At 26.5% G+C, this 12685-nt stretch overlaps 1 protein-coding gene across 1 annotated transcript; it reads right to left on the bottom strand.

Annotated features, from left to right (window-relative positions):
- Positions 1 to 2963: 2963 nt before the first annotated feature.
- Positions 2964 to 11415, bottom strand: LOC107065371 (cytochrome P450 6B5). The gene is made up of 5 exons (XM_015318996.2): positions 9694 to 11415; positions 8894 to 9470; positions 6342 to 6563; positions 4982 to 5233; positions 2964 to 3942 (listed from the first exon to the last, which is right to left on the bottom strand). Exons 1-5 carry the CDS (start codon positions 10042 to 10044, stop codon positions 3767 to 3769), a joined length of 1578 nt encoding a protein of 525 aa, XP_015174482.1. The 5' UTR covers positions 10045 to 11415; the 3' UTR covers positions 2964 to 3766.
- Positions 11416 to 12685: the final 1270 nt, after the last annotated feature.

Raw genomic sequence — 12685 nt, 5'->3', positions numbered from 1 at the left:
TGTATAAATACTTTTTATAAAATATACTTGATTTTTTTAAACTTTTCTTTCTATTTTTAATAATGATTATTACTACGATTTATTTTTTTTAAACAAATATTGAAAAAATATACTTATCATTAATATTGTTACATTCTAACTGACGAATATTGTTAAGTAATATAATTAAGCCTGTTGTGATAATTCTGCATTAATCGAGTTTTGCCGGGACCAGGTAGGTTCATTCTTCTAATAATTAAATAATGATAAAGAAATGGCAGGTTACACGAAACAATTATGTATGGATCAGATAAATAATAATGGAATGAGGAGATTTATCTGACTTATGTAAATTATGATTCTTCGCAGCTCTGATATATTTCCTTTGCCAAACCTAAATATTTTCGGAGGTTTTTGAGAACGAGTCCTATTATTCATTTCTTTGTTAACACTAGATTTACGGATTGAGCCAATTTGACTCATTTCAAATTTTTTTCTCACATACATATAAAACTTAAATATTATTTATTTTCCAAATATGTATATGTTGGTTTTTAGTTACGTAATGAAATATATGTAAATATTAATTCCTATCCTTTACCCAATCCTTCATTTAAACAATGTTTGTAAGTTTTTAAAAGATAATGAACAAAACATACGTAAATCTAATGTTAATAAATTAAATGGACTATGATTGGTTAATCTTTTATTTATTCCTTGCTTAGCTTGAATTTTACAATCGCCTTCCTTGTTTTTTTTATATATATTTACCATTAAAAGACAGTTCCCATATTACTTTTATATAAATCACTGAAATATTATTGTTTTTAATTAAATTTATACTAATGTGAATAGAATATTACAGAAAAATGTGGCGAGACGTAACAATATATTGTATTTTTATTTCTTAATAAGTTTCTTTTTGAATTTCTTAGTTATTACTTTTTATTAATGTAAAAAACAAATTTTATGAATTTATTGACCAATTTAATATGCATAATTATTATAATACCTCGGTTCGTTAATTTTGATCAAATTTTTTGGGATTAACACACAAATGGTTAATAGAGACATAGATAATTTAGTAATACAATTGTTACATCTTGTAATCTAATAAAAGATGTTTTCAGTTTTTGATTAGGTCGTGAGATCTTTACCAAGAATTGACCTTACAATAACGTAAATTTGTTATTGAGCAATGAGAAAGAAGATCGATAATATAATATAGAATTTGATTTGATTAGAAAATAAGTATAAGAGGGTTAGAATGATGTAATAGATTTAACCTTTTAATTAACAATTTGGATCGACGAATTAACTCGTTATTGTATTTTAAGGACAACGCAAATAAATTTAAACTAAATAAGTCATTGTGCGATTTACTTTTTATTAAAGAATATATTTATATTAGCATTCCTTATTCTTTAATAATTATTTAAATCACAAATTGCTATTTAACATTATTTATTGTTAATACATAAGGAATTCGCATTTCTAGCAACATTTGTTCTCCAATTAAAAGATGGAGGGATCAAATGGTCGTTTGTAAAGCACACGTGCTCATCACATGCACTTCATAGTTATTTCTTTGTTTGGAAACATTTTAAAAATATTTATCCTTGAAGAAACTTTAGACTTTCGCTAAGGGTATGCCATAGGATAAAAAAAGAACCACATTGCTTCTGTTTTTCCAATTTTAGATTTACTGACTAACAATAAGTACAAGAATTGTCTGACGTTTATTCTTAAAATAATTTTTTCTTTGTCATAGGAAATATAATCATCGTATGCAAAGGAACAATCATTTTTCATTGTTTATACAATCATTAAAAATATATATATATATATATATATATATATATATATATATATATATATATATATATATATATATATATATATATATATAATAAAGTTGATGTAAAGTATACGAGGAATTTGATAATACATTTTTATGAATAAAAGTTTTGGATTTTAAGATATATTTTAGAAATAATTCATTGTTTTATAAAATAATCAAAATTATGATTGCCCATGTATTAGGTGTGAAGATTATTTCTGTGTCTTTTTGAAAAATGATTACTTATGGTTAGTATCCTTTGTATACCATAATAAAAATGTTATGGACTTGTGAGAAACATAATTCATATTACAGTATACTTTTGGCATTTCAAATTTAAAAAATTGGCTTTTGAAGATACTGAAATGATTTGCCTAATAAAATATGCTTTGACTTGTAAAATAAAAACATATAAAATGACTTATAAAATGTGCAAAAAGTGGTACCAACGATTTATAATAAATAAAATAAAACTATGCTTTAAACATACGCCTAATAAAATATGCTTTGACTTATAAAATAAAAACAAAAGATGCTTTGACTTATAAAATGTGTAAAAAGTGGTATCAACGATTTAAAAGTACAAATTTCAACTTAAAAGATGACAAACGTTCAGGTACTCCCAAAAAATGTTTAATGCACAACATTAACGCAAGAAAACTAGGCAAACGATATCTTGACGTTTAAAATAATTGAATAAAATTCATAAGCTGAGGATGTTGCATCTTTGAATTGAGCTAAATGAATAAAACAAACATAGTCAAGATTACTGCAATTATTTAAGCAATTTCTTGTACAAAACTGTAATTAAGGATAACAAGTGGGTTTTATGTAACAACCCTAAGCGATAAAGATTATTGGTTGGCTTCGGGCAACCAATTTTTTTTCCAACCACTTTAACTTCAGTGGTAAAATCAAATATTCATTTGAAAAAAGATTTGTTCTCTGTATGGAAGAATTTCTGAGGTATTATCCATTACAAGTTGCTTTTGCCTGGTCAAAATAATAACTGCAGATTACTACCAATAACAGTTAATCAATTTATACGATGATTTTAAACGAAAACGATCGTTTGTCAGCCAAGAAACAAGGTATGTTATTTTCCATCGTAACCAATGTTCAATCATATGTTGCTCGAAAAACATGGGACAACATTTATGATTTGTTACGAGAAGCTTTTATTCATATGGTGTACTCTTCGAGAACGTGGCCCAATCCAATTACCATCTTTTTTAGGGCCTTACAATACTATTTGTAAGAGGAGCTTACTTACAGTCAGTTGAAAAAGTTCGTGAAAAGATTTTGTAACATGATTCTGTTTCTTGTTTTTGTAATAAAATTAAGCTACCCATCAATTTGCACACCTAATAAATAAAAAATATTTAAAAGTATAACATATGTCGATAAAATTGTTTTTTATTTTCTTTATAAAGTCTGTTCAAAAATCATCTTCAACGAAATATATCTTTTTTTTATTATAATAATAACAAATTTAATTTGAAGTATCAGTCTGTTACCATAAGGAGAGATTGAATAGTGCCCATAATTATGGAAGTGGTCTAGGTAAGTCATATAAATATGTTGTTTGAGATATTTCAAGGATTACATTTGAACTTGAAATGAATTCTATGTAATATTGAAATAACAAACACTATCTAATTGTTCATTTTTGAAAATATCATAAAAATTGCATTGAATTTATTTAGTTTAAAATAATGCTGCGTGAAATGACTGATTAATTCATTTCTATTTTTAAATTTTCACCTATAATTAGATCACTTTCATAATTATGGGTACATTTTAAAACTAAATAGAAAATATGTTATTATATAAATATGTTTATAAAAACAAAAATCAAAATAATAATAATAATAATAATAATAATAATAATAATAATAATAATAATAATGTTAAGTACATGCAACTTAATGGTTAGATAAATATAATTTAAGAATTTTCGGATTCTGATGTAATGTTAAGCCAAAAACCATTTTCGCTGGTTGTAACGAGACTACGTCTGCTAAATTTGATTGGATGAACCGTTTTATCGGAAACCTGAACTCCGTGGCTTCTTAAGAAAGAAATTATTCCAATTTTTATTTGCAATAGTGCAAACCGGATTCCTGAAAAAAATAAAAAATAAAATAACGATATAGTTAATACGTGTACGTCAAAGTACACATCGTAAATCCGTTATATTACGGAACGTAATAACACGTTATCGAGGCAAACATTATTTCGAGGATATATTACACGGTCATTTTATTTTCAGAAGAAGAAAATCATGATCAAATATAATATTTAAGATCGATAATAAAGCTGTTATAAATTATTGAGAAAGAAAACAATCCTATCGGACATCTCTAATAACTCTAATTGTAAACCACGTGTTTAAGTGATTATTCAAAGAAAGACAAAAATTCATGATAAGTTTTATCTTTCTTTGAAGCTTTGGTCAAAACATAATTGCCAATGACGTAACTTTCGATTAAGAATCTTTGATATGTCAAAATTTAACGACGTTATTTTCATTATCGAAAACAATAAAATAAACGATTATGATTTTATAAAATATAATTTATCATTAAAATTTACAAATTATTTAAAATTATTTTAATGATAAAATTATTAAAATTTTTGTAACAAAATGTAATTAATATCCTCGTAAATGCCAGGCTTTTTCAAAAGTCGCTTAATTTAACTTTAAATGAAAAATTAGAAATTATTTTTTCCAGATATTTGGAATAATGATTTTCCAATTATTTTTTTTATTGAAAAATAGAGATGTTTCTTTTCACATACAATTAGAGTATTTGAAAATAATCTTAATTTAAAGTATAAGATGTTAAATGTTACCTTCTGATTTGTTTGTATTCCAAATGTTTCAAAAGCAAATAAAAACCTCGTTTTACATACAATCATATTTTTTAAAACACTGTAATTGCAGATTAATAAATTAATTAATGATATCAATCAATCATAATTCTATGAATGATCAAATTTATTATTTATGTTAATAATTTATTAATACTACAGTAATTATATTAATAAATATTTTTTTGTAAATTAAGCGACTTTAGGGAAAAACCTTCTATAATAAATCTAATTAAAACTTATGTATTAATTAATTAAATTATTGTTTGTAAAAAAAGGTTTTATTACCTATACAAGCACGTGGACCTTCACCAAATGGAAGATAAGTGTATGGGTGTCTCGTTCGTTTGTTTTCGTCAATGAATCTGTCAGGATTGAATACCTCAGGGTCTGGATAATGTTCTGGATCATGATGGAGACCGTAAATTGGTATGACTACTCTCATTCCAGCTGGAAGTTTTACTTCGCTACCAGGTATTTGATAGGTGTACTCACATCTTCGAGAAAGTAACGGAGCTGGTGGATACTTTCTAAGAGTTTCTGGAAGAATAATTAATAAATATATTAAATAATGTCAATTGTTTATGTTTTTGTTGTTCAATTTTACTTTAAGTAATTAAATGATCGCCTATTTCATAAAAAAAAACATATTTATCGATTACGTTAAACTGGCAAGTGTTATGCACAAATTCTAAATGTGCTATCAACTTTATAAATTTGAAACGTTCACAAATGTTAAGTTAAATTAAATTATAAATTATAATATATAATATTATTAATAAAATTAAATTGATTAAAAAATTTTAATTTAACGCGTTTGCTACAACAATTAATTATGAGTTTGAAATTACTTTAATTTGGACTATATTATTCTTTGTATACTCTTTAAGTAATATTTTATTGATATTCACTTGTACACATATAAAATATACTAAATAAATGTTAATGATGTAGATCAGGATTTCTCAGAATGTGGGGTTTGCATGGGGTCCCCATATGATATCACGTAATTTAATTTGGTAGGAAGCAAAAATGTTAAGAAAACTAACGATTTCTGGATATAAAACTATCGAAAAATGAATTCTAAACGAGTTTGGTAAAACTACACATATAGTATATTTGTGTGTGTGAGTTTATGATAGTTAAAGAGAAGATAGTATAGAGTTTTATATATTTTCAGGATTAAGAAAATATTTATATAATAAATGAGGTCACCATGTGGAAAAATTTAAGAAACTCTGATTTAGATAAGGCGTATAAAATTTTTCAATTATATTATAAATGAAATACACAAAAGATAAAAAAAAGAATATAATTTACAGATGATGCACTAGCAGCTTTAAATTATTTTATACATCTGTTCATAAGCTTGATAAAGGCAAATGATTTAAAAATACAACATAAACAATACCGGAAATAAAGTGTTATTTTTGATTTCAATAAAAAATTTTTTATAAAAAGTTCAACGATTTCTCGAGATAAAATATTATTTATAAGAAAATATAATAATCCTAAAAAATCTAAAAATAGTTCTACGAATCCACATGTGCAAAAAGTACAAACACGTGAGTCAATATCAGCAGAATATTTCTTTTATTTTTCTTTCTTTCGTTTTTTTTTTAGATTTAAAAGAAATTTGTTTACTCACCTAGGATAACTAAGTCCAGATATTTCATATCCTGTACGGCATCGTAAGTTAATTTTCCGTCTCGTTTATTAATGGCATCGTTGATATCTCGCCTGGTTTTCTCCTGAATCTCTTCATTCAATGCCAATTCGTGCAAACAGAAGGCTATTGTGTTCGATGAAGTTTCATAACCAGCTACGAAGAAAACGAATGCCTGGGCAGCGATGGAATTTTCATCGAGTACTGAAAATGAATTACACATACTTGGTAATAAATTCGATTGATCGAAGTAGGTCGTTTCGATTGTTTGCGAAAAAATACTGTCGAATTTTTTATTTCTTGTTTTTTTTTTATTCTATCATACATCAAAGGAAAATACTCGATCAGCAAGTTGTTGCAGTAAATGAGGTTGCTTCATTGTATGTATTTACTAACCAAATATGAGTCCAAGGTTTCTGTTATGTTTTTTTTTTATGTAGTGTCTGATCATTTATATGTCTTTAAAGTGTGACAAAGCAAATTACATTAAAAGATGATGAATTATTGTAGTGTCGCGACCATTAAATAACGGTTTCTTCGACGGAAATTGTAAAAGTGTCATAATTTGCATAATTTAAGGTTAACTTCTTATCAAACGTACGAATGAATAGAACGATGCGAAATTAGAAAACATCGTCTTATTTCTTACACACTTTATAATATTGGATTCATATTTTTATTATACAGATAGTCCAACTAACAGTTTTTACTGTAAATAATGAAATAATTGATATTTGCTTATAAATTTACACAGGAATATATTTTAGAATTATTTAATTTATAAATTAATGGCCAATTTTATTATTACAGAAATAATATTTTATTTAAATGATCAAAAATTGATCTGGCACACATACACACAACAGTATTTGTTATTATATAAGATATAATAAAAATATAATAATTATTTTGATAAAGTAGTACTCGGTTAGGTCTTCTTTGTATCTTGTAATGCTTTTGAAACGATTGGATATATCTTATTTCCAATTTTCTTATAAGTTATGTTAAATTTTACTTATCTTATAATATAATGTTTTTTTTTGTAATAAAATAATTCTAAAATAATCCTAAAATTATTCTAAAATATATTTTTGTGTAATATACTTTAAAAATCCTAAAATATATTTCTATGTATAAGAATCGTGTAAATATTGTATGAGAAGAAAATTTGTACTTTAAATTGGCGTGAACTTTCCTGGCAATTTAATTACTTGTTTTGCTTTCCCCCACCCCTACCTACCTTTCTCCCTCTTTAAAAAAAATCGTATTTTTCTAGTCATTTAGAATGCAAGTTGTTTCTATTTGTTTTTCTCCTTCTATCTTGAAAAGAACGCGTAATAGAAAAACAGCAAAACCAGTTTCAGTTTATTATTTTCTTTTATCAACGAACGTGTCTATATAAAAATAGCTTACTATTAGTCACATTTATAGTCATGATATATTACTTTAGTATATCTTCTTATTCAAAATTCACTCGACAATGTACGCTAATGTCCATGGAATTCGAGGAACGTGATAAATATTTACGAGTAAAGAACATTGGCTCGTGACTCGATTAAACTGATTAACGTTCAACCGAGAGAAGCATATTTAACACCTTGCTAAAAAGTATTTTAACGAACGAAGATATTTTCATCGATTTATTAGAATTATTTTTATATCCAAAATATTCTCACGTTTATAATTCTTTATTTATATTATTTATTTGCATATTTTTTGATTACTTCAATAGTTATAATTTAAATAATTATTTATTTTTGTTTTTATTTCTTTTTCTTTAAAGATAAATAATTTCACACTTTTCAATTTTGTATTTTTTTCTTTTTTCAACATGTACGCGTATAATGACATAATTTTGTAATTATGATGCAGCTGTGAGGTTTAAAGTTCTTTGTAAAGTACCGTTGTAATTGCTTCTTACTATACTGATGCGAGTGTTTGCTTCTATTCAAGGTTAAATAGACAATTTTGCGCCGAGAAATCTTTATTTTTTCTTTTTTTGTAATATCAATGACATAATTTTATTACTTATACAGGTTTTCTCAAAAGAGCTAAAAAAGTTATATATTTGTTATTATTGATATTTGATTTATATATTTTTTTAACAATACTGTATTTTGCGAATCAAATCTTGAATGATAAATCAAATATTGTAATTCTATTAATAATGTTCTGGATTTTTGTATTCCAATAAAACGATTTTGAATCATAATTTTATAGTAATTTTTAAGTTGTGAGATTTTTGAAAAATTACTATACCTGTCAAACAGAATTTTTAGAATAATTCTATTTAATAATTCAATATTAATATTATTACAATTTTTCTTTTCTCATTAAATCCTCTTTTAATATAATTCCTGTATATAATGTAATAATTGAATAATAATATCGCAATTATAAAATTAAAGAATTTAAACAAAAATGCACGATTCGTAAATTGGTATTTCTTTTTTGCAATTGTTATATTAATCTTTCAAATGATAATGTTATTTAACAATAAAATATTAAAACAATTATATAAATAAATATCTTACCTATTTCTTTAGCAGCTTGAACATCATCTTCGTTCAAGGATTGAGTTATCGATCCAGCGTCGTTTTCCAAGTTACCTTTGTTCTTCAGTTCAACCAAAAGATCCATAAAATCATGTCTCCTCTGGTCACTGATCTCACGTTGTCTGATCATCTGAGAGACAACGTTCTTGAAAAACATGGTGACCTCAGGATCAATAACCTGAACGTTTAGGAACTTGTAGAGCTTAGGCATGGCTGTACGTAGCATTCTCCATAAGGTTGCCTTGTAACTTGGCCTTGAAAGTTTTTTCGCAGCCCTGTGAAATTCTGAATCCTCATCGGTCAATGCATTTATTTGTATGCCGAATGCACAAGTACCGATGACGTCTATTGTAAATTTAGCTGCAAGCTCGCGAACTTCAACGGCCGTTTTGTTTTCACATGCTTTGTTTATAAGTATTCGAAATTCTTCAGAACATTCGGCCAATAAATAAAACATTCGTTTGAGTTTGCCCGAAGAAAAGGTAGGTGTCAATTTCGATCTCAATCCTTTCCATTGTCTTCCTTCCAAATTGAACAGATGACCGGATAATGGATCCTTTAAAAGGAATTATTTATTTTATATTATTTTATATATTATTTTATTTTATATTTGATTTATGGTAATTTTTTTTTAAAAACGACATCATAACAATTTTTTTTTTATTATTGTCGCATATAGAATGCATATGACCAATGATCGTTAAAATAATACGAGTATGAGTTTGAACGTGTTTTATTGCGTTTCACGTTTTTAAAATGACCACAAAGCGTTTTATTACCTGAGAGTTATTGATTGGTATGCCACGATTAGCGAAACATACGAAATCCTTAACACAGATGCTCTTCACAAGATCCGGATCCCTCAGAATTAATATCGGTGATCTGACACGATATACACCGAAGAATTTTTCATTTTTAAACCATTCGTACATTTCCTTTATACCTTCCGGTTGTGATTTTCGAAATAATAACAAAGGTCCAAAATTGCCGAGCAAAATTGTCGGTTTTTTAAACGGGACGCATAAATTTTCCCAAAAATTAAACGTAGCAGTAAAATAAAAGTACAAAATGCCTAATAATAGTCCAATCAAAACGAAAGGATCTAAAAATCCTTTTAACAATTGCAACATCTTGAAATCCTTTTTGTGTTTTGTAATTGTTTATTCGATAACGATTGAATAAAATATTACTTTTTCGTTTGTTGTTGTTGACTCGGTTAAAACGAAAGATATTTCGCGCAAACTTTTTATTTTTTGATAGTCACGAAATTTGTTTTTTTTTATCTACGTAAAAAAAATTCTAATCTAATCCGATAAGAAAAGAATGTTTCTACGGTCACGAACGTTTAACATTCCAAACGATAACAACTCGTGTTCTAGGAATAATATTGTTAAAAGATTTAACGATTTAATTGGTGATCATAGATAAAGTATCACGTTTGAAAAAATGAACAATTTTCAATCGATAAATCGAATCGCGTATTTTACGTTGACTTTTTTTAAACGAGTCAAGTGATGACGACGATGTAGTATCGATTTACTTGTCACTGAAACTCTTAGTAATCGATCTGCGATCGTAGCACGTGAGGTAGGTATTGCGGTTATAAATCAAAACTCGAGTATCGATGAACATGCACAACGTAAATATAACGCGTGTACATAAACATTGGACAATGAGACAAAAAAAGAAAAATTAATCAACATTCGATTCTCTTTCTTGTAATAAAGAAAGAAATGAATTTTCAATTATTTTGAAGTTTAAATCAACTAACGGTCAATGTTATCACCAATCAACTTATTATCGATTAAACTTCTTTGATCGATTCTTACGATTTTTAATTTACACTTCTTTTTGCACGTCAATAACTAATATTAAAAAATATATATATAATAAAAATGAAAGAACAATTCTACAGTTCTCGTTTTCACGATATATTAATATTACGAAATTAATTTTACAAATGAATGATCGATGAAAATGTTCTTGTTAGATTTCTACGATCTACTTCTCCAATTTTTTTTCTTTTTTTTACAACAGTTCACTAACTTTTATTATAATATTTCTTGTATTAATAAAACTCAATACGATTCACACGATATAACAAACTTTCGTATATGACACTTTTCATTTATCAATCGATAAATTTGATATTTCCCAGTAGAATTGTCTTCTCTTCTCTTTCGATCAAACTGTTACCCGAGTAAAACACTGTTTTATACAATTTATCCTCGTTCATTGATATAATTTGATGATGCATCCTGCGTTACGATAAATCTTCGCGTCATTGTTAACTAAAACTGTGACACGAGTGACACGAGGAAGGAAGGAAGCAAAGAAGAAAGGAATGTATGTATATAAATACAAAGAGAACGTGTTAGGAATTGGATTTAAAAAAAAAAAACAATGATATAAATAAAGCTAATGAAATATATATATTGTGTGTTGGTGTTTGGGTGCGATAGGTTGGCGCGTGCGTACCTTGCACCCACCCAACCAACCTCGACTGGTACGTCGTGAACGAACGCGGACGCATTTATAGGAAGACCACGTTGTGTGTACTGTCTGTACGAGTAGTATGATTCTGTCCGCCGCGTTAACACACACTCTTTCTGAACAACTTATGCGTGAGTTGGCCACGAGGCAAACACAACTATGAAATACGAACATATACTTTATAATCTCCTCCGTTCTCCGCTTATCTCACTCTCTCTGACGAAACATTCTGAATTTCCTCTCCCTTTCCCCCTCTCCTCCTTCTTCCCCCTCTTTACTCTTTTTTTTTGTTCTATTTATTTTCTCTTATCCCCATTTCCTTCTTCTATCATCTTATTTTCTTACACTCTTGTCTATCTTCCTCATTTTATTTTCATTTTATTTTGTTTTGTTTTGTTTTGTTTTGTTTACATTCTTTCTATCAATAGTAATCGCTCGACATACTTTAAAACAGATGTCACAAATTCTTCTTCTTTTCTGTCTTCTATTTCTCTGTTTTTAAATATGAATGAAAGAGAATTGAAAAATCTTTTGCGGATGTTTACCTTTTCTTAGTCTCTAAGATATGTGACGGTATTCTCGTTTAAATCTTTTAAATGACTGTAACAACTACTAAAAACTCGTTTTATTTTTTTAAATTCTTTTTCTACTTCTTTTGGTAGTGGTAAGTATTTACGTTCACTCGTGACAAGAATTCTGGAGTAATACTAATCTTATATCTTCTTTATAATGATTTTATTTATCGATGAAATTAATTGAATTTAATTTTATTGGATTATGTATACAGATAGTTAACGAAATTAAGTTATTAGTAATTGAAATATTTTTTATTTTTTTTTTCAGATGTCATTTTTCGTTTTTGTATGTGAAATTTTTAAAGGAGACAAAAGTTGTTGGATAAGTATAAAAAATATGATATTATTCTTTTTTTGATAATATTTATGTTTGTTGGTAAGTTTCTAGTTTTATGAGTTAAGTTTGCATTTATATAATATGAACAAAATTAGTTTAAAAAGTTTCAGAATAAAGTAGTCTCTTATTCTAAGAGTTTTGAAATTACTCAGAGACTTTTTGTTTATCTTAAATGTTAATTGTTATTAGTTGAATTAAACTAAAAGTTATTAGATAATTGTAAAGATCGATTACTATTTTTTGACAACACATTAAAGCTTGTATTTAAACTTTAAATTTTACAAGTAAGGTTTGCATATATATTTTCAATTAGTAAAAAAATTAAGTTACATAATTCGAAAAAAATAGTTAATTAATTTTTAAAAT

The sequence above is a fragment of the Polistes dominula genome, unplaced genomic scaffold (genome assembly GCF_049000335.1).
Source record: "Polistes dominula isolate Pdom_NZ unplaced genomic scaffold, Pdom_raw_medaka contig_21, whole genome shotgun sequence".
NCBI classification, from domain to species: domain Eukaryota; kingdom Metazoa; phylum Arthropoda; class Insecta; order Hymenoptera; family Vespidae; genus Polistes; species Polistes dominula.
This window is presented reverse-complemented; position numbering and strand designations above follow the sequence as displayed.

What these genes read in the sequence shown, in the direction of transcription:
- LOC107065371 (XM_015318996.2), bottom strand. Translation starts at nt 10,044, where the DNA reads ATGTTGCAATTGTTAAAAGGATTTTTAGATCCTTTCGTTTTGATTGGA. An exon ending in TACCAATCAATAACTCTCAG is followed by an intron (nt 9,471 to 9,693) that starts GTAATAAAACGC and finishes TTCCTTTTAAAG; the next exon opens with GATCCATTATCCGGTCATCT. An exon ending in TCTGGACTTAGTTATCCTAG is followed by an intron (nt 5,234 to 6,341) that starts GTGAGTAAACAA and finishes TTATTCTTCCAG; the next exon opens with AAACTCTTAGAAAGTATCCA.